This window comes from Amblyomma americanum, chromosome 2, assembly GCF_052857255.1.
Source record: "Amblyomma americanum isolate KBUSLIRL-KWMA chromosome 2, ASM5285725v1, whole genome shotgun sequence".
Classification (NCBI taxonomy): Eukaryota; Metazoa; Arthropoda; class Arachnida; order Ixodida; family Ixodidae; genus Amblyomma; species Amblyomma americanum.
In genome coordinates this window covers 96,225,292-96,244,596 of record NC_135498.1, presented here as the reverse complement: position 1 = coordinate 96,244,596, position 19,305 = coordinate 96,225,292, and the positions used below count along the sequence as shown (strand labels likewise).

General features: G+C 43.8%; 1 protein-coding gene across 2 annotated transcripts in view; it reads left to right on the top strand.

The window, feature by feature from the left end:
• The first annotated feature begins 769 nt into the window (after positions 1 to 769).
• Positions 770 to 19,305, top strand: part of LOC144121643 (caspase-3-like) — a 31,865-nt gene continuing 13,329 nt past the window's right edge. The window contains exons 1-4 of one of the 2 annotated variants that reach the window (XM_077654960.1): positions 825 to 914; positions 8,275 to 8,357; positions 11,866 to 11,955; positions 17,941 to 18,133. In XM_077654960.1, coding sequence (XP_077511086.1) covers positions 11,890 to 11,955; positions 17,941 to 18,133 — 259 coding nt within the window. In that variant the 5' untranslated portion in view covers positions 825 to 914; positions 8,275 to 8,357; positions 11,866 to 11,889. Of the gene's footprint in view, positions 915 to 8,274; positions 8,358 to 11,865; positions 11,956 to 17,940; positions 18,134 to 19,305 lie in introns of both variants that reach the window. The other variant, XM_077654959.1, reaches the window with a different exon arrangement.

Genomic DNA, 19,305 nt, shown 5'->3' with positions numbered 1-19,305 from the left:
TCTAGGGAATACTAACCTGGGTCGCACAAGGCCAATCACAGAGAACACCTTCCATCGCAGGGCGCTTACCGACTGCACCATTGTCCCAGGAGGGGTAAAACGAATCCCAGGAAAATATGAATGCAAAGCATGGAATGGCCTTCTTCATATATGGAAATTAATCCAATACGCTATCGCGTCGTGCGGTTAAGGTGGAGATCGTGTCCCCTGCAGTTTTTCATCTGGGGTATTTTTCGTCCCTCCTGATAACATCGTCAAACCACCACACCTTGCGCTCTTGTAACTTCGCTACTTTATTTGCGACGCAATACTTCTCCTCGTACCTTCAATCTGTATTCAATCATTCGTGCTCACAATACACATCTCTGCCGGTGTAATTCCTCTTAATGTGGTCACGTAAGCGTGTATGAGTTGGCTAATTCACGAAACCTTTGGGTCGCCTGAAGCATCTCACATCCGACCAGAGTTGTTTAGAAATTGGCTCTGCGCTGTCTTGAAACGCCTTAGCGCAGTCCAGGCAGTGGATTTGTTGCCTGATTTAAAAGATTCATAGGTAGCCGCACGTATCAAAGTCATCGGTCGTGCCATTTGCTAAGTCGTCCTTCGAACAACTAGGGCTGCTTGAGCAGGTGACACGTGCGGCGTTGAAAAAAGCACCGCGAAAAGATAAGCCTCAGGGCCTTAGCGACGACCCTATCTGGACCGTCGTTCTTATCAACTGCCCATAGCGTACCTTCGGTCGGTTGACGGCTGAAGTTTTATATTTTTTCCTCGGCGATTGTTTTGCTGCGGGAAAGTACAAGTAGTTACCCTCCAGGAACAGTGGGCAACACCACATGGTGGGCCTGTCACCGCACCTTCTGCTTGTTCATGGGGAGAAATTATTTATAGCTGCGTCTAGGAGCATTCGGAAGGTGCGTATACGTATTCTTGTGTCATGTACCTGAGCATGCAATGTTGCTGTGCTGCCTTAGCAAAAATTTTGTTCTTTCTTGTACTGGTTAGGATTTATACTTATTAGGATTAAACTGGACTGAGGGTCTATGGCATATACCACAGAAAGTTCTTGGTGAGGTAAAAAAAGGCTTCAAGCTTTGCCTCTGACAAGGGATGTTGGAGTGGCGGGTTAGAATAATTAGTGCGAGAAAGTCAAGACAGAGAAATAAACGTGAGTGAACAAAAGGATAAGCACAAGTAGAAATAATTATGTTGACACCAAAACGGAGGAATACATTGGTGTGCTACGTTGGGAGAACACGCTAGCGATTGACCGTTAAGCGGAATGACCTATTCGATTCCGGGGCAAAGCAATTTTACAAGGTCGTGGCACAGAATTACCAGGATGCATAAGAATGCCGAATTTTTCCGTTATATTATGGCCGGAGATGGTGCATTACATTGTAAATTGGATAATTGTGAGTAGCGTTCCTGATGTACATAAAATGATGATCGTGCTTTATAATGTGAGCTCCAGGTGCTTGTATAGCCTCTTGCCGCCGCGGTGAATCAGTGGTTAAGGCGCTCGGCTGCTGTCCCAAAAAACTCGGGTTCGATCCCGGCCGCGGCGGCCGAATTTCGATGGAGGCGAAATTCTAGGTGTACTGTGCGATGTCAGTGCACGTTAAAGAACCCCAGGTGATCGAAATTTTCGGAGCCCTTCACTACGGCGTCTCTCAAGCCTGAGTTGCTTGGGGACGTTAAACCCCCCTAAACCATCAACCAAGCTAGTACAGCCTCACCAGAACCTTCTGTTATGAGCAGCGCCACACCTTTGTTACGCTCAAATACCAAGTTTCAGTACTCTCTAGTAGCTTTCTGTCATCTTGAAATTAAAGCTTGTCTTTTTGGCGATGAGATACGTCGACCCAACCTTTTGTTCTCAGGACTGCTTACAGAGGCGGCTCAGTATGTGCTGTTTAACTGTTAGTATCCTACGAATCAGTGCTTAGGGTTCAACTGTTGTCAGAACTGAACAACGTAGCGGTGCAACCGCTACCCTAAAAGAGCAAGAGCCGGCAGAATGAAAAGCATTTAGGCCGAGGTGGGAATAGAACCGCATTCCCATTGGTTACGAGCCGGGCATGCTCTACGCTAGACCTCCTTTTCTTATTGTCTATACAGGAGACCTCCGCCACATTTTTACCACTATCTGAAACGCGCTAGAAGTGATTAGCCATTCCTAATACGTTGATCAGATTCCTATGTAGCCTGGAATGGCTAATCATAGCGCTGTCACGCATTGCAGATATTCCGGTTATTCGTGCAATGGGTGACTGTTTTATGCCGTACGCTTCCGCCGCAGGCATCCTTAAGTCATTAAACACAGAAGACGTACTAATAACGGCGTTCTTCGCGGGAAAAAATATGCGGTTGAGCCCTATGGCACGGTTCTTCCGAGTAGGGGCAGCAGTCATCGTGGCTTTGCTTTGAGACCCCTTTACTACTGCCGCCGTTTCGGCGCGGTTTTATTACCTCCCCGCCACCGTCGCTGATATATGGAATCGTCGTTCCCCTGAGCACAGCATTGAGCCCGGCGCTGTGCACTGCTTAGCGCCTTGGAGGATACCGGCTGTTTGCCACTTCAAAGCTCCGCTTCGCTCTCACGCTGTATCCCTTTACATATTTGGAGGGGCGAAATGAAATTGTGCATATCATTAGCGCGCAGCATGCAACTCACACCCATACACGCCTAGAAAACATCGCGGACGTATCGCCGCTTTTTCAGCTGCCCATCGCTCCGATATAAACCTCTATTGAAACAGTAGTCTTAACCTCCAAAAGCATAGCACGGGTACTTATGTTCGTCAAAAATTTACCTCAGTATGTTCGCAGTTCTTTTTGTACTCTCCCCAACATTAAACACATACGGACACAATTTAATGGGCTGCAAAGATGCCATCATGGTTGGTGACTTACATCACAGCAAAGCAAGATACTGGAAACTAAAAAAAATGCTGTGGCTCAACTCAACTGAGCCAGGTTACACGGAGAGAAAGCTCGGTTAAACGTGGTTACACACAATTTGGCCTGTGTTCATCTTTACTGCAGTGCACAGTATTCTTTACTGTTAACACTTGGTAAGTCTTGGTTCTTCCTGCAGAGTAACGTAAAGACAGTCTTATGGTCCGTGAAGTAGTTTGCCACAGTTTCGTTCCGGGAAACTTCCAGGTCACATGTAGGAGAAAACTTGTAGAACACGAAGTCTAAGGCAGTGTTCCATTGGGTGATTGAAACAGCAAGGTTGGAAGCGAGAGGCAAACAAAAGTCTTCTTCCATCTTAACTAGGAATCTTGGCTCGGTTTTGTTAGTCTCCTAAGAGTATTATAGGGCAGTCTCTGTGCTGGCAGTAGGGCATGCACATAGCCACAGCCTCCGAGTTGTCGACGACGTAGGTTTTAGGTGCTACGTACGTATACACCCTGTTTTTACTGCATGGGCCTTCGAACTCACTCTATCTTTAGCATTCTCCGCTGGCTCTTGCGGATAAAGAAGTTAGTGTATAGGGGAGCGAGGAGAAAGAGGGAAGGACAGAGAAAAGAGACGCACCTAGCAACGATGAGGAAGATGAAGGTATGCTCAACAGATACCCTCGGTTGCAAGAAGACCCAAGCTGTAAGCGACGGGGGCCCTTTGAGTTCCCAGCCCCGTAGGGCCCAGAGCAGCAGCCCTCTCCCGCTGTCCCTTTGCGTTATCTAGGCAGCCAGCGCTTCCCTTTTATCTAGAAAGCACTTATCACTGGGTGAACCACGTGGCACAGCTAGCGAGAGCGACCGGTTGGAGCCACGGTTGGCGTAGCGACGGCAGTTACTGCGAAGCGCACAGCTGTGGCCGCGTACGTCCTGTTGGAGGTCATTTTAGGAACAGATTTGACCTCCAAAATGTCGCTCCAAAATGTCGTTCTTCCCTCTTTTTGTGATCTTAATACCGTTGGATGAGATTAAGCCCTTGAATTTTGCAAAGAGCTCTGTCGTCCTGCATTTAGAGTTTTCGCCGGCCAAACATCGTTTCCGGGAATAGCTCTCGTCATTGCACCCGATAAGAGGAAACATCGCTCAGAATGTAGTAGCAAAGATGACCCGCTCAGAGAAGTCTGCAACATGCGGAGAAAGATAGCGAGCCTTAAATTTCTGCTCAATTTTTACACTAATGCCTTTAGACTAAACGCATGAATATACACTGAATGTTTCATGTCTCGCACTATTAGAAACCGTGGTACCCACAACTTACTCCATTGTAAAGCACGCTCAATGTTTTGAAATACTTTTTTTCCCTGGGAACCATAGCAGAATTTAATGCCTCTCTTGCCACTACTTTTGAACATTAATCTGCAAGTGACTTGAAAAGGGTGTTACAAGCATATTGCTAACCACTTAACACTTAGCACTTAAAACTTGGCAAAAGCGTTACACTTTATTTTTCGATTACATGAAAAATTCTGACTGATGAGTTTAATGTTCCTTTAATACAAAATATCTGCAAAGCTAATAGCTGACAAAATAAAGACAACCTCAGACTTCAGATCAAACAAGGACCAAGTAGGCTTTCATACAGTCTACTCGGCGATATACCATATCCACACTATCTCAAGAGCTAGAGGAATGTAAAAAATATAACCAAGCCCTGTACATAATCTTCTGCAACTAAAAAGAAGCATTTAGCTCAGTCGAGCTCTCAGTAGTCTTGGAGGCATTATGAACCAGGGTGCAGCTGAGCCATATCTGAAAATGCTTGAAGAAATATATAGCGGCTGCACAGCCACCATAGTCCTCCATAAAAAACTGTAGTGCTCCATAAAAAGTGACAAAAAATTAGAGGGGACTCTTAAGAGCCGCCTTAAGGTTAATTCCTATAAATGGGGAATTGTTATCCACTACTTAACATTCATTGACCCCTGGGAGTCCTCATACCACGCCTAGCGCTGGGATGCTGCGGTCAGGCGATGTGCCACTTCCCTGTGACGCCAGGTGGTGCCATCGGCGCTGCTTGTGAGACTCAGGTTTCTCTTCCCGAGCAACCTCTGACGACCAGTTGTTTTTTTTAACTGCCGCGTGCCGCTAACGGTAGCCTTATGGCTATCGCATTGAAATCGCAACAGGAACCGTGTTAGGCAGGGACACACGATGTAGCCAGTGCTATAAACTACTCTTTCCCAGATGTCCTTCAGAGATGTCGTTTGAGAATAGTTGCTTGGAGTTAATGGAGAACACCTTATTAATCTCAGATTGCCTGATAGCATTTCATTGTTGAGTAATTCAGGACATGCATTTCAAAGCATAATCAATGACCTAGACAGGCAAAGCAGAAAGGTCGATCTAAAGTTATACATGCACAAAAGTAAAGTAATGTTCAAAGTTCTCAGAAGGGAACCGCTCTTTACGATAGGTACCGAGGCACTGGAAGTGTTAAGAAATATATCTGCTGAGCTAGCAGTGAACGCAGGCCTCGGCCACGAGAGTGCAATAAATACACGTAAAAGAGAAATGAAGTAGACCGCATTTGACCGCATTTGGCAGGTACTCTCGTAATATGAGTGCCAGTTTACCACCACCACTCAAGCAGAGCTAATGTGGTACCGAATGAACGGGGTTCAGCCCGAATTTAAGACAACGCAACGAGATATAGAGTGGAAAAATTGAAGCGGTCACTTAAGCTCCACATTGAAGGTATAACGTTGTTATTTCCATAAATGCGGAATTGCTTATCCCCTTCAGGCGCTCGGTAAGCATATGTGGACGCGACCTAAGCTGCCTCATATTTTGGTGCGCAAGGCGAATTTCCGCCTTTGAATGCCGCGCTCTTACCATTCTTACCCTTCCTGTTAAGTTCTTGATAAGTTTATGGTGCCATATCTTGCAGCTGTATTGAAATGCGTTTGGGAAAAATAAGAAAATATGTGCGTCACGTTGGTTTTTGGCGGGACGAGTAAATGGCGTTTCTTTTCTGCATCCTATTTTTAGAAATGATCGTGAATGATACAACTTACAGCTTGGAATGTGTCGATAGGTTAATGTATAAACGGAGCACCAATTTTCATCGCCATGGTAGAAGAAAATGTGCTGCGATGGACGTTCAGATTGGCGCGTCCACAAATGTGGACATAGCGCCTTAATGCCGAAAATATCAAAGTGGTGTTTTCTCTCCACAACGCGCCGTTTTTTTTGTGCACGTATTGTACGAAATAGGTTTACTGCTCTTGGGCGTTGAAAACTATGCTTGTGGAAAGAGAACGTTGGACGGCTGCAGCCCTGATGTGTTTTTTTTATAAAAATAGTCTATGAAGAAGCACCTCCAAAGAAGTTCGGCCGACCTAGCAATGAAGACCCGAAGATGGTCAGAAAGAAGCACGACTTAGCTGAGCCGCTGCTGGCGAACACAGGGCGCTATGACCACTGCTTAAAGTCAGCGAGGTGTAGGAGGTTCTTTGGCTCCCTACCGATATTCGAAAAGAAGGGATCAGAGACCACCTGTGCTAGACTGTAGAACGCATGAATCCGAAGGAAGCAACCATTCCTCACTTGCGGTCAGGGCATTTTTCTCTTTCGTTTTGAAAATTTTGCTGCGGTTTTTAGCAAGATTCATTACATTTTGTATGAAACCCGAGAAGGAGAAAAATACCAATCGGCAGCACTACACAACGGAGGATGAAAAAGAGGAACCTGTGCCCTCAAACCATAGTCAATTCAAAACTGGCCGCTCCGCTCCATGGCTACAAAACAACAATCAGCACAATTGTAGAGCGACGGGACAGTTTGTTTGAGGTCTCTCACATATATTGAGCAAACAACGACCTTGAAGATTTATTTCTCATTTTTGCAGAAACATGTGTAAAACAGGCCGCAACATGCTCTCTCTTTCTCTCCCTTTCCACCTGTGCTCAGATCACTCGATACCCCTTTGATGCAGCCAGACTTGAAGCATTACTTATATAGGAAGCAACCATTGGCCGCAACTTCTGAACACGTTAATTGCCCAACGGTGCCGACGTGGAGGCTACGCACCTAAAAGCCACGTTCGGTGCTCGGAATACCGAATTTTCCTCTACCTGTCGTCAGAGAATGACTGCTTTTATTTGTTTTATAAGTCCTGAACTACCAAATATTTGCCTTAAGAGTACATTCTCCCAGCTAAACATTTTTTCATGCCTAACACTCAGTTAGAAAAGGCTAGCAAATGTAGTAGTCTTTAGGTTCATGTATCAGGTTTTAAGGCGCTTTGTCCACAAATGTGCACGCGAATAAAATATGCTTAAATATGAATATTTTTGTGCAATTTTCTGCACATCACTTCTGCTTAGTGTACTGATCGTCATTTATGCAAAAAAATGATTTTGTCTTCTAGCAGATTTATTTGTCGCCTGAAGGGGATAGCAACTTTACACTAGGAACATATCACCAGTAAAAAGAAGACGCACTCAGGAAACTAGGAACACGGCCGGAAAGTGGCTGGACTACCAACTGCTAATTTACCAAATCAGGGTTCAAATACATACAGAGAAATCATGCACTTGACTACCGCACAAATGCCATGCCACTAATTCATCCGTCTTGGAGCAAATACCATAGTGATAAAGATTACAAACATCGAAAGCTCGTTTTATTTTTTATGGAGTGTCTCACAGCTTCTGTTGCCTAATTCTAGTGCGAAACTTATTGCCAATAAAAGGTAATCACCGCAAGAGGAGTGTCAATAGTAATAAAACAACAATAAAAGAACACTTTCAGCGCCCATAAGCCCAAACCACCTCAAGCGGAAAAGAATTTCATTCTTCGAAGGAACCATGGCTGTTTCCTATGAAGGCCATGTGATTTTGAAACAGATTTCATGAAGGCATCTTCTTTTCTTCGAAGGGCAACACTTAAATCACTACAACATGCATTATTGTCTAATCACAAAAGCCTCAAGTGTTTCACATGCCTGCTTAACACTACTCCTGCCCAGAATCCTGATACCATCGAATGCTCACATTTGAACTTTTTGCACTGATCTGGCAAGTTCGACTCAGTTCCCTTTTTTTAACGACTCATGGTGCTGCCATGCTCTATCATTTACGCAATGACCCGTTTAGCCTGTACAGAACCCTCCAAAGGCCATTTGTATTTTGTAAACACGCGCCGCGGATTTCACAAAGGGTTTGTCATGCGTATTCGGGCGATAGGGCTTCATTCACCCAGTCATCATCATCATCGTTTAGGAAACATCGTATAGGAATCCACTTTTGTTAGATTTTGTCCTGTCTTGCCTCTGCCTTGCTTCTACCTTTATTTTTTGTAACAGGGTCTTCGCTACTGCAGACAAGACGAAGCATGGGAAGGCCGCCTTTAGAAGCCTGTCAATGTGAATCCTAAAACTATCCCAATGTGAGCACATGATTTAATCAGCGCGGATTCTAGGCGGACAGACGATAGCCATCTTGACTACCTTTGAGCGTGTGGAAACATAAGGGAGCAATTCATTCTTTACTCTGAGATAAGACATCCAACAAACATGCTCTCCTAAACACCTTATGTTAATATCTAAAATCAGCAAACAATTTTTCGCCGGTAGTTCATGAGTAAAAGAAAGGCGTCTCCCTTGTTTTTGTAAAAACCTCTTCCTAAGATTATGTGTAAGCGTATACTTAGTAGATGTAATCACCAAATATTATGAACGTACCTACAAATCGCAAGACAGCCATTATCAATCGAGGATGCTAAAGCACGGTCAAAAGAAGATCAAAATATAATGCATAGCATTTGGAAAACAGTAAGTTCTGTGTAAATGCCCTTTTTTGGAAAGAACTTTTCTGTTAAAAAGAAACTACTGTGGATCAAAGGCAGAACTCAAGGAGTGATAAAAAACTTTCTCCTCTTATCACCGCGGAATCCTGAAAAGGTATAGCGCCATAGATCTGAATACACATATGTATGGACTTCAACAGTTCTGCATGCCGCACTGAGCAGATTAAATCTTCCACGTCTACGGAAACGAAAAACCCAACGTCTGCGCTTAAAAAAAAAAGTTCATATGTGTATAATTCTTGTTGGTGGGATCACACATATTAGGTCCTTTCGAGTGGTCAAGAAAACGGCTAATTTGCCTTTGCCATGAGGCGTTCTCAATTACAATACATCTAAAAGGCATATCCGACTTGTGCGATTTCAGGAGAAAAAAAATGCTTCCATAAGATTGTTATAGCATTTCCTAATCCGGACAGCTAGCTTGGAAAGCTGCATGTATAACACAAGGTAACAGCGTTATTCTTTGTGCAGGTTTGTCAGCTCACCTGATTAAAATGTTTTGACGACGCATAAGTGGTCATTAATAATTTTATGACACTTCTTCAGTACCAGGCAGCATTTCGTAAAGGGTACTTGACGATAGACCATATTCACAGTATCATTCAGGTGATAGAGCAACGCACCGAATTGAACGAAGTACTTTAAATGATCTTCATAAATTATGAGGAAGGATTAAGCTCAGTCTAAACCACAGCAGTCTTCCAGGCATTGTGTAGGTAAGCCATGTTTAAAATTACTACAGAGTCTCTATAGCGACTACAGTTCATTTGTTCGTACGAAATGAAGTGGTATAATCCCAACACAAATGGTGTTAGGCAGGGAGACACAATATTGGCCGTGCTACACACAGCTTTTACAGAAGATAATGAGAGACCGAGTTTTCAACAGTTTATAACCGTTAAACGAGTATTCCTGTCGCCTCATTGCTAAATAAATCACTGGACGAACTGCAAAGCATGATCAATGATGTAGACAAGCAAAGCACAAAGGTGGATCTAAAACATCAAATCCGAATTTGCAGCAGTGGGAAGCTATTCTGCTCAGAGAGGATCCCGACCAGCAACGAAGACTGGTTTGCAGTGCCCACGCTGCGGCGCAGGCCAATTGGTCATTGAAAACGTTTCAACAAAGTTTTCAATCAATCAATCAATCAATCAATCAATCAATCAATCAATCAATCAATCAATCAATCAATCAATCAATCAATCAGTCAATCAATCAATCGTGCAGAAAAACAGAGTTATGTTCAAAAGTTTCCAGCGGGAACGACAGTTTGCGATGGGCAGCAAGGCACAGAAATGTTACGAAATATATTACGGGACTGGTAGTGACGGCAGATCTCGACAGCCAGAGTAAAATAAATAGATAAAGAAGAATGGGGTACATCGCTTTTGGCAGGTTCTCTCGGATTAGAGTCGCTGTTTGTCAACATCCTTCAAGATGAAAGTATTTAACAACTTTATTGTACCGCCGCTTTCGTAAGGGGCAGAAGCATGGCGGATAAAGAAATTAGGGTCAGCATAAACAGAGGGCAAAGCAATGAGCTATATAGAGAGGAAAATAATAGGAGCTACGCTAAGCTAGAGGAAGAGAGCGCAGCGGTTCAGGGAACTAAGGGAAATGAGTGGAATCCCGAAAGGTTCCAAGAAAATGGGCATCTCGTGTAAAGCAAATGAATGATAACCGATGGTCGTTAAGGGTAATGAACAATATTCCCAGAGAAGCCAAGCGTAGCAGGCGGCGGCAGAAAGTTTGGCAGGGGTATGAGATTAGCTCGTTTCCGGGAATAAGGTAGCCATTGCTGGCCTGATATTTGGCTTATGGTTTAAGGAGCTTTAACTAAGTCCGAAAGCGACTCAGGCTATGTGATATGCTGTAGTGAAGGGCTCCGGAAATTTCGACCACCTGGTGTTCTTTAACGCGCACTGACATAGCGCAGTACACGGGCCTCTGGTATTTTGGCTAAATCGAAATTCGACCACCGCAGCCGGGATCAACCCCGTGTATTTCGAGCCAGCAGCCGTGCGCCATAACCACTGAGCCACCGCAGCGGCTCATCGCTGGCCTAAGACAGGGTTAAGTTTAGAGATATGGAGAGGCCTTTGTGGTGTCATTGTGCTCTGCAGTGTGCGGTCATGTTGATGACCAACCATGTGTCATCGTATTTCTTCATGCGAAGTAAAATCTGTATCTCTCTTGTGTTCCTCTTGTCAGAGTCGCATTCTTCTCAGCACCGTGTGTTTATATGAAGTATCGCCTCGCATTACGCGTTATCTCTCGTTCTGTGGATTTTGTCCACCTCGTTGGCCTCTCTACACGGCAGTACGATTACAAATAAATAAAATATATGCGAGAGAAAAGACAGAAAGAAATCGATGCGACAGAAAGAAAGAAAAAAGCCAGGAGCTTTTCCAAAGCTCCTGGCTGAGAGCCTAGCAAATTCTAAACCGCAGCTGCCACACGTCCTTACACATTTTGAGAGCAAGATATGCTCTCACATTGCAGCGCTAATGAAATGAGCAACAGCAATACTAGAAAGTGGGAGAATAAAGGCATGTAAATTCTTAACATGCTTTTGAGCAAAACCTTCCTTACATAGTCATAGCTGCAAACTATCCTCTCTAGTCGATTGCTTTAAGATTACACGCTTTTAGGCTTATGTTGGTTGTACTCTTATGGCCCTCTTTTTATGACACACACAATTAGAAAACTGATATCAGATGCATGGCAACACCAGCGCATCGATCACTATCTGACTGCATGGCCACACCTGTCAGCTCCTGCAATTTTGAAGCAGAAATAATTAAAGACGCGTCTAGAATTTTTCCTGATGTCCATAAAATTTTATTTATTAGTTTATTTATTTATACTTGCTGCACCCTTAATAAGGCTACAGCAAGAGTGGGCAGGGAAAAAAAAGTCATCTACAAAAATACAAATGTGTGAAAATCGAAGATAAAAAATGTCAAAATAAAGGTTTGTTACTAAAAGAGAAATCCAGGAACTCACCCATGATTCCTATGTGATTTTTTGACAACACATCTTTTTTTTTCACGGCGTGCCACTTCTCGTACCCTTGTGAATGCAGTGATCCTCTGCTGCCACACTCAGCATGATGGACCACAACGATCGTTCAGAGCCGGAAGTGTCCGAGGAAATGCACTATGGAAGACTTCAGGTAACATCTTTTAGTTATTTTTATGTCATAACAGCGATGACATGATTCAAGGTGCTTCTCTGTGTTAAATGTGCCGTTCCGCACGAATACTAGATGGGCGATCCCTCTTCTCTAGGGAGTTTTCTCTCTTTGGCTATCCGTCGTCATGAAGGTGCGGTATCTTCGCAATAGTTCCCCCTTCATACCTCAGGAATACTGGCTAGGGGAAACTCGATACCGGCCTAAAAAGCCACTGAAAATACTCAAAGAGGAAGAAACAAAAATAGCTCCAGCACGCAGCATTTTCAGCGTCGAGCCTCAAACAACCACAAAAATAAGCACAGCTAGATTTCAAGCGTATGTCCTATTTTAGGCACCGTGAAATAAATTAACTCCGGGTAATCGTTAGTGGTGCTCGTAATTTTCAATTCGATGCTTCGAGGACCATTGTGTGGAAGTTTGAAATAACAAAGCTGCATTCCGTTTGCGCAACTTGATATTTTCGCATTTATCCCGCAGTTATCCCGTTCGTTGTGTTGGCGCTTCATGGGATGCTTACGGCACTGTGGTAAGCTTTAAGAAAAGGAACGGAGCCGCCGCGGTGGCTTAATTGTTAAGGTACTGGGCTGTCGACCCTAAAGAGGCGGGTTCACTATCGGGTGCTGCGGTCGCATTTCGACGAAGGCGAAATGCCAGAGGTCCATGTACCGCGCGATATCAATGTACAGGCGCGGGCAAAAGTAAACGGAGTGCGCTATTGCCTTCCAACATTTTTCGCCCGTTGCCTAATTGATATTGCTGCATACTGTGTGTGCATGAAGACAGGGCACGCCAGTGCGCTTTCTCACGGGTGATTAATGTTTCTTCAGTCCCTATAGGAAAGACGTGTTTGCGTTTAGAACGAATTCGCGTGCTCCGTTTACTTATGTCCGCGCCTGTATGTTAAAGAAAGCCCTCCATTACGGCGTCTCTCATAGCCTGAGTGGCTTTGGGACGTTAGACACTGTAAACCAAACTAAATCACGAATAACAGCGTGCAAGCCCGTGGGTCACCTGGAACTTTACTGGTGGCTATAAGCGGTGGTCGCTTTCAGAAGCAAAGTGACAAAATGAGGTGCCATGCTCTACTGACAGGAACAGGTAAGGCAGCACAACCCTTTCCCGCATGTGAAAAGAAGAGGCCGGCTCCCGCCACAGATAGGGCTAGACACTTTTGGTCTAACCACTTGCCCGTTCCTTGTTGTCAAACTGACGACAGTACATTAAAGAACCCACATTAAAGGTGTTTTTATGGATAAACTTTTTCAATAAATTTAGACGAGTTTGGAGAAGGCGCGCCCTAAGGCACTCGGGCATTTGATGACGCTTTGATACCGTCAGGCTCATTTGTCATTTCAATTCCACTTTATCGAACCTGTATTACTCACCTATTGGCGGAAACTCTCCACCCGTCACCGGAAAAAGAGTTACGACAACAAGGGATGTTTCTCGCTCGTTTTGTTCTCATTCGTTGCCGCTTACTAACAGACAAACGGCTACGCCCCTCTTCCTTTGGCATGAAGCAAGGGCTAACGGCAAAAAACTTCCTGCGCTTACTGTCAGATGTTGTTCGCCAAAAATGCCAGACAAATGGTAGCCGCAGATACGCGAGACGCTGATGTCAATCACAAGGGTCAAAAAGTAGGGAAACGACCCTTAACGACATAAAAAACATAACAAAAAACGGGCCCATACTGCGAGCGGAACACATCCCAATGCAGGCTATCTTTGCTATGTTCAGGAAGAACAGCGCGAAAAGACAAGGACCACAGGATGATACACAAAGACAAGCGCTGACTTTCAACTAAAGATTTATTGCTCGGAACGTGGGCAGATGTGTGAACGAGCGCCTAAGAGAACATAATATCACTGTTTATAATACTGTTAAAGGGCACCTCGGCATCCACTGCCGAGACTGCGAAAGCAAAACGTGCCAACCATTCTTCCAACAAACAAAAGTGTTAAGTAGACACCCCAATACGCTGACTCGAGAAATCATTGAAGCTGCTGAAATCGCCCGGCTAAATGACGCATGTATCAGTAGTCCCTCCTTATCTTTGTCAAAGAAAGAATTAGAATTTCTATCTGCAAGGAAGTAATGCTGCTGTATCTGTTTGGTATTTTTTGTGTGCGTGGACAAGTGTGTATCACTCCTATGTGTTCTTTTGTTGCTTAGAGCCTGATGTATTTATTACCACGTTCCGAGCAATAAATTTTTAGTTGAAAGTCAGCGCTTGTCTTTGTGTATCATCCTGTGGTCCTTGTCTTTTCGCGCTGTTCTTCTTGAACATGGCATACCAACTCGCCCAAGCATCAGTCCTAACGAACTATCTTTGCTATTTGGCGGAGCATGTCACCGGACAAGTTTCGTGACATCACCAACCATGACTCAGGACTTATGTCGAGTGTCTTTCGGTTCAGTCCTAGCTGATTCAGCATGTTAAAAGTGATGACGCAGGCTTATTGTCAGCCCAAATAAACCTGGCAGCAACTCTTGGTATTCGCTCCACCCTGGAAACATCAATAGCATAGCAGAGGGATCCCACAAAAAGGCAGCATTCTCAAGGACCGTGAGAATCAAGGTGCAGTACGCATCAAGTTGAACTGTGGAAGGTGCACGTTTTAGTTTTCTGCACTCTAACATGGTTTCTATTTCTTTGTGCATATGCTTGGAATGTGCAAATCAGTTGTTATCGCTAACCGCCTAGCCCAAGTGCTTAAATCAAAGAGTTAATAACGTCAAAGTTGATGTCATGTGTAAAGTTAACTGATATTATAGATGTTTGTTTCTAGGGTTACACTGTCTTGTCGCCTAAACCATTCCATCTCGATTACAAAGTGCAGGATGGTAAATCAAATGTTATGGTGCATGAGCGGAACTGATACCTGCCTTTGTCTGCTGCAATTTAAATAAATTGGTAAAGGTTACAGCTCCTGATGTCTGTTTCTTGGCCTCAGTTTGTGTCTCTCTGCTGTAGATGGCTCAATGTGACGCTAAAGTCATTAGGTCTACGTATAGACCACACTAGAGAGGCCAAAGACACTCAGTCATGCTAGACTTCTTGGTCAGCAGCTAATAGCAAATAAGTTACTTTACCGAAACTATTAATTTTATAGGGCAGAAACTTGCGTTAAATTGATGTACACGGGTCGCAACACTGGCAGAGTCCTAGAGCTGCGTCTATTAAGGTATATTTTAGCTATCTCAAGAATGCTTTTTGGTACTAAGTGATCAATTACCGCCTGACTAAGCGGAAAGCAGCACCGGAAATATCGCCAATTTTCATAATGAACATACGGCAAAAAAAAAAACTGGAAGTGGCGTAACTTGGCTAACCCTACAACTCAGCGAAAAGCAAGGACGCTTGCCAAGTGTCTGAGGCTTGTCCATGGCAGCACCGCTACACACTCGCGACAGCCGTTTTATATATCCCCACATGACCACGTGACTATGACGTGGCATCACATGGTCTTATGACACCCCCATCGGATGTCATAACGTGGCTTCACATCACCCCACCGGATGATCTTAAGGTCTGAGGTCAAAGATCAAACCATAGTTCACCCAATGTCGAAGGTCAAAGGTAAAAAGTAAACTAAACGCCATTGGTCAAGGTCAGGGGTTAAGGGTTCGACACCACAACTGCATCACATATGGTCATAAACGGCAAACGTGCTTGGGCTGAAGGTCGTTCAAGGTCATTCTCCAGCCTACGTGCCGACTGCTTTACCTAGCATAGTGAAGCTTTTCGCTTCTTGCACATAATGTTTGCACATAATGTAATGCTTCACTATAAAAATCAATCTCATTTCTCTTTAACGTTTTTGCTACCGTCAAAAGCTTTCCCTTTGCTTTTCTATGGCAGTCTTAACTGTTCCATGCAATAGACCGAAACACTTTAAAAGAAAGATTCTCCCACATATCGGAAGAATGGACCATTATCTTCAATACTTTCTTAACAGCGTCTAACAATTTTCCAATTTTTGAAAATTTTGTCCAGGAATGTCGGACACTAGGTGCCCTCGTTCTCATCTTGGCCGTAAAATAGACTTTTTGTAGGCAGTTCTTTAATTCGAATGCGACTTTATCTTTTATGCTATTCACGGCCGTTTACAGGAGGTATTCCCGAGGCCTGAAATGAAAACAGTTGGAGATAAGAGCTAATGGCGAATGCATAAATAATCTGCGATTCGCAGATGACAGTGCGTTGCTGAGTAACTCAAGAGATGAACTGGAAATCATGATCAATGAGTTAGACAGGCTGAGCAGAACGGTGGGCCCGGATTCTGGATTCCCTTGCTCAGAGTGTAATTTTAGTGCTTACGATTCTTGCTTTATTCCTTTCAAGCGATTCCAACGCAATTTACATTACGGTTACATTACTCTGGTTCATTCTCTCAGGCTGTCCAGACACTTTTCAGAAATAAAACATGTTTTCGTCTTACTCGCTAACCACCCCCAGTGTTTTATTCCTTTCACAATACCTCGTAATTTCTTTTCTGCCACATTCTCCATATAGGCCGAAATTTGTTGTGTCCGTTCAGTAGGAATTTACGGTATCATTCAGTAATAATATATGTCCCTATGTTGCAGGATAATATAGCAACATATGCAAACTTTTAAAGACTTTTTTTAAAACTTTGGCGCCCCTTTCAGAAGTAAAAGTCCAGTTTAAGAGAACGCCTAAAAATTTCTTGTTTTATGGATTTCCAAAAAAACAATAAAATACGTTTCTAGCCAGAAATCAAAAATGTGACATCGTCGTAGTGTAGTAGCGCTTTAGGTTTTAATCGATCCGGTATAAGCGATAGAGTGCAGACCCATGAAATTCTGTAACACAGCCTTGACTTTCAGAGCAACACCCTTTCTTTACAATAGTGTGCACTGAGATAATACTAATGCTGCTTCCTTATTAGCCGCTTTTTAAAGAGCACACAAGTAGCATACCCTTTTCCTCATTTCTCGCCAGTGTCTTAGACAAAATGAAAGATGGTAAATACTCATCCAGTTTACTTTGCGATGCGATGTGCATGATGAAATGTGCAAAGGGAAAACAAAGACCGAGCTCCCAGCTTCCGATTATTATAGGTTTAAACTATTTATACCCCTAAATATTTCTAGTTTTCTTTGATTGGACGAAAAGTTACGACGTGAAATTAAACGCACGCGCTGTCGTCTGCACGGTGAATGATTGAAGATACAGCAGAGATTTCTTGTCCCTTTCTTTCACCGTCACATGTATCTCTGCCCAGTTTATTATGTTGCCGCTTCCTGATCTGTGATTTGGATTTTGATCTGATTTTCATTTCGATTTTGATCTTTGTGCCGCCTCCTAGGTCACTCTGGTAACCACGCAGACTTCGATCATATCCTTCTCGCTCACTGATATACACGTACGGCCAGTCGGCGCAAGAAATTTCATACACTACTCCTGGATATTTTTCTTCAGCTGGTCCTTTGATCTCACTAGCTCAATTCCCAGTTTTCGAGCTGGGGCATGCGCGTTCTGTACGTCATATAAGCGTAATGCATGCGCCACAGTTTCGCTGATGCCTGGAACATAACGCATTGCGGCTCGCTTGTGGATACCGGATGTTGTTTTTGTGCACAGCGTTCAAGTGGTCATTGTACGTAGTCACTGTTATATTCAGGTTCGCCACAAGTGAAGAAATCATGGCGTATGAGCTCACCTTCAGCCATCTATCTTCCAACTGGAACAGATTAATTTACTGTGGTAGCTTGCGCCGCATTGCAAGTGCTCAAAATCAGGAGACAGAAACAGGAAAAAAAACGTGGAGAGCATATCATAGTCCTTCTATGTTTAAGGCATTGATCCACTATGATAATAATTACTTTAGCCACGACATGACAGTGCAAAAAACGGTAATTTTTAGGCATAAAAAGCATCTTGAAGTTTATTTTTGCCTAAATTTAACCCTGTTTTTCAAAGTATGCTTCTTTTTCAGACTTTAGTTCGGAAGTTAATAGGAACGTCTGAAGGCATCTCGCGACTTGGCTTGGATTTGATGGAAGAATGCTGGTGCCACAATGATTTCAAGAAGTCTACGAGTGCTCCGATTCTGCCGCTCGATTGCAAGGCACCTGAAAAGGGGGATTTTCTCCTGCAAACGATGCACTGCCACTTCATAAAAGCACCTTGTGGGTATTGTTTACGTGTACATTAACAGGTAGAAGTCCTCTAAATTGTCTCGGGGGTATATTGCACCTAATTTTCTCTCCATGGAAACGCTATTAGTGACATGAATTTTCTGCCTGTGCCTCCTAATTTGTCTCTGAGCAATATTCCGGTAAGTTGTATTGTTGCTAATTTAATTTTTCCCGGCCACCAAATATTCTTGAACGCCCTGTGTACCATAAGCGCAGGAGGTTGCCCTTCCTGGGCACTCGAGTTTATTCAAGCGTGCTGCTAGCTCAGATCATACCTATAAGTTATACCAAGGTCTCATTTTAGAAAACTATTCCTAACAGAGTCGCATGTTCGTTTTATGTATGCATTATATCTATGGATGCCACTATTTCCTATTGAATGGAATATTTGGGCAGAGGAGTTCTGACTGAACTAACCCACTATGACGCCCTCATAAACTGGGCAGTGCTGCGAATACCCCCATGCTTTGTTTTTGCAGTTAGAAAAATTTCCTACAAAGTACATAGGCACTTCTAGCATGATTTAAGACGATTCATTCGAAGAATGCTGAAGTGCATGAAGTATGTTGCTCCTCGTTGAGAAAGAGCAGTGATGCAAAAATGTTCTAGTTGTTGACTACGAGCAAAAAACAATTTCTTTCGTTGGAACTAACAAAACAAAGGTAATCAATCCCAGAAGAAGATAAGAAAAATTTTCTGCTGCAACGTGCCGCTCGGCAAGCCTTACAAAAACCCGCGGCGCCGGGCACCGCTTGTAAAGCCCAGGAGCGAATCGCATTCATTCAATAATATTATGAATTCGACATGCTGTCTTCCCTGTACGCAAGCATTCTGTCTCGGTACTATTAACATTTTCGATGCCGAGTCGCCATCTTCAAAACTCCTTCACAGCCTTGTCTCCAGTTGCTACGACCAGTGGAGGGCCGCAGCTATTCGGCTCAGCCACGGTCCCTTCCACAGTATACAAATGTCCCCTCCATCTGTGCGCAGCTACAAGTCTATCATGGGTAATCAAAATTCAACTCAGCACACGGCTAACATGGTCACAAAACTCGACGCTTGCTTTCATTCGGCCCTACTCCAGCTGCTATCAAAAAGAGAAAACCTTGCCGAATTAAAAGTTTGGTTTCAATGAGTTCCTCGTGTAATTGAGCTTGTGACAA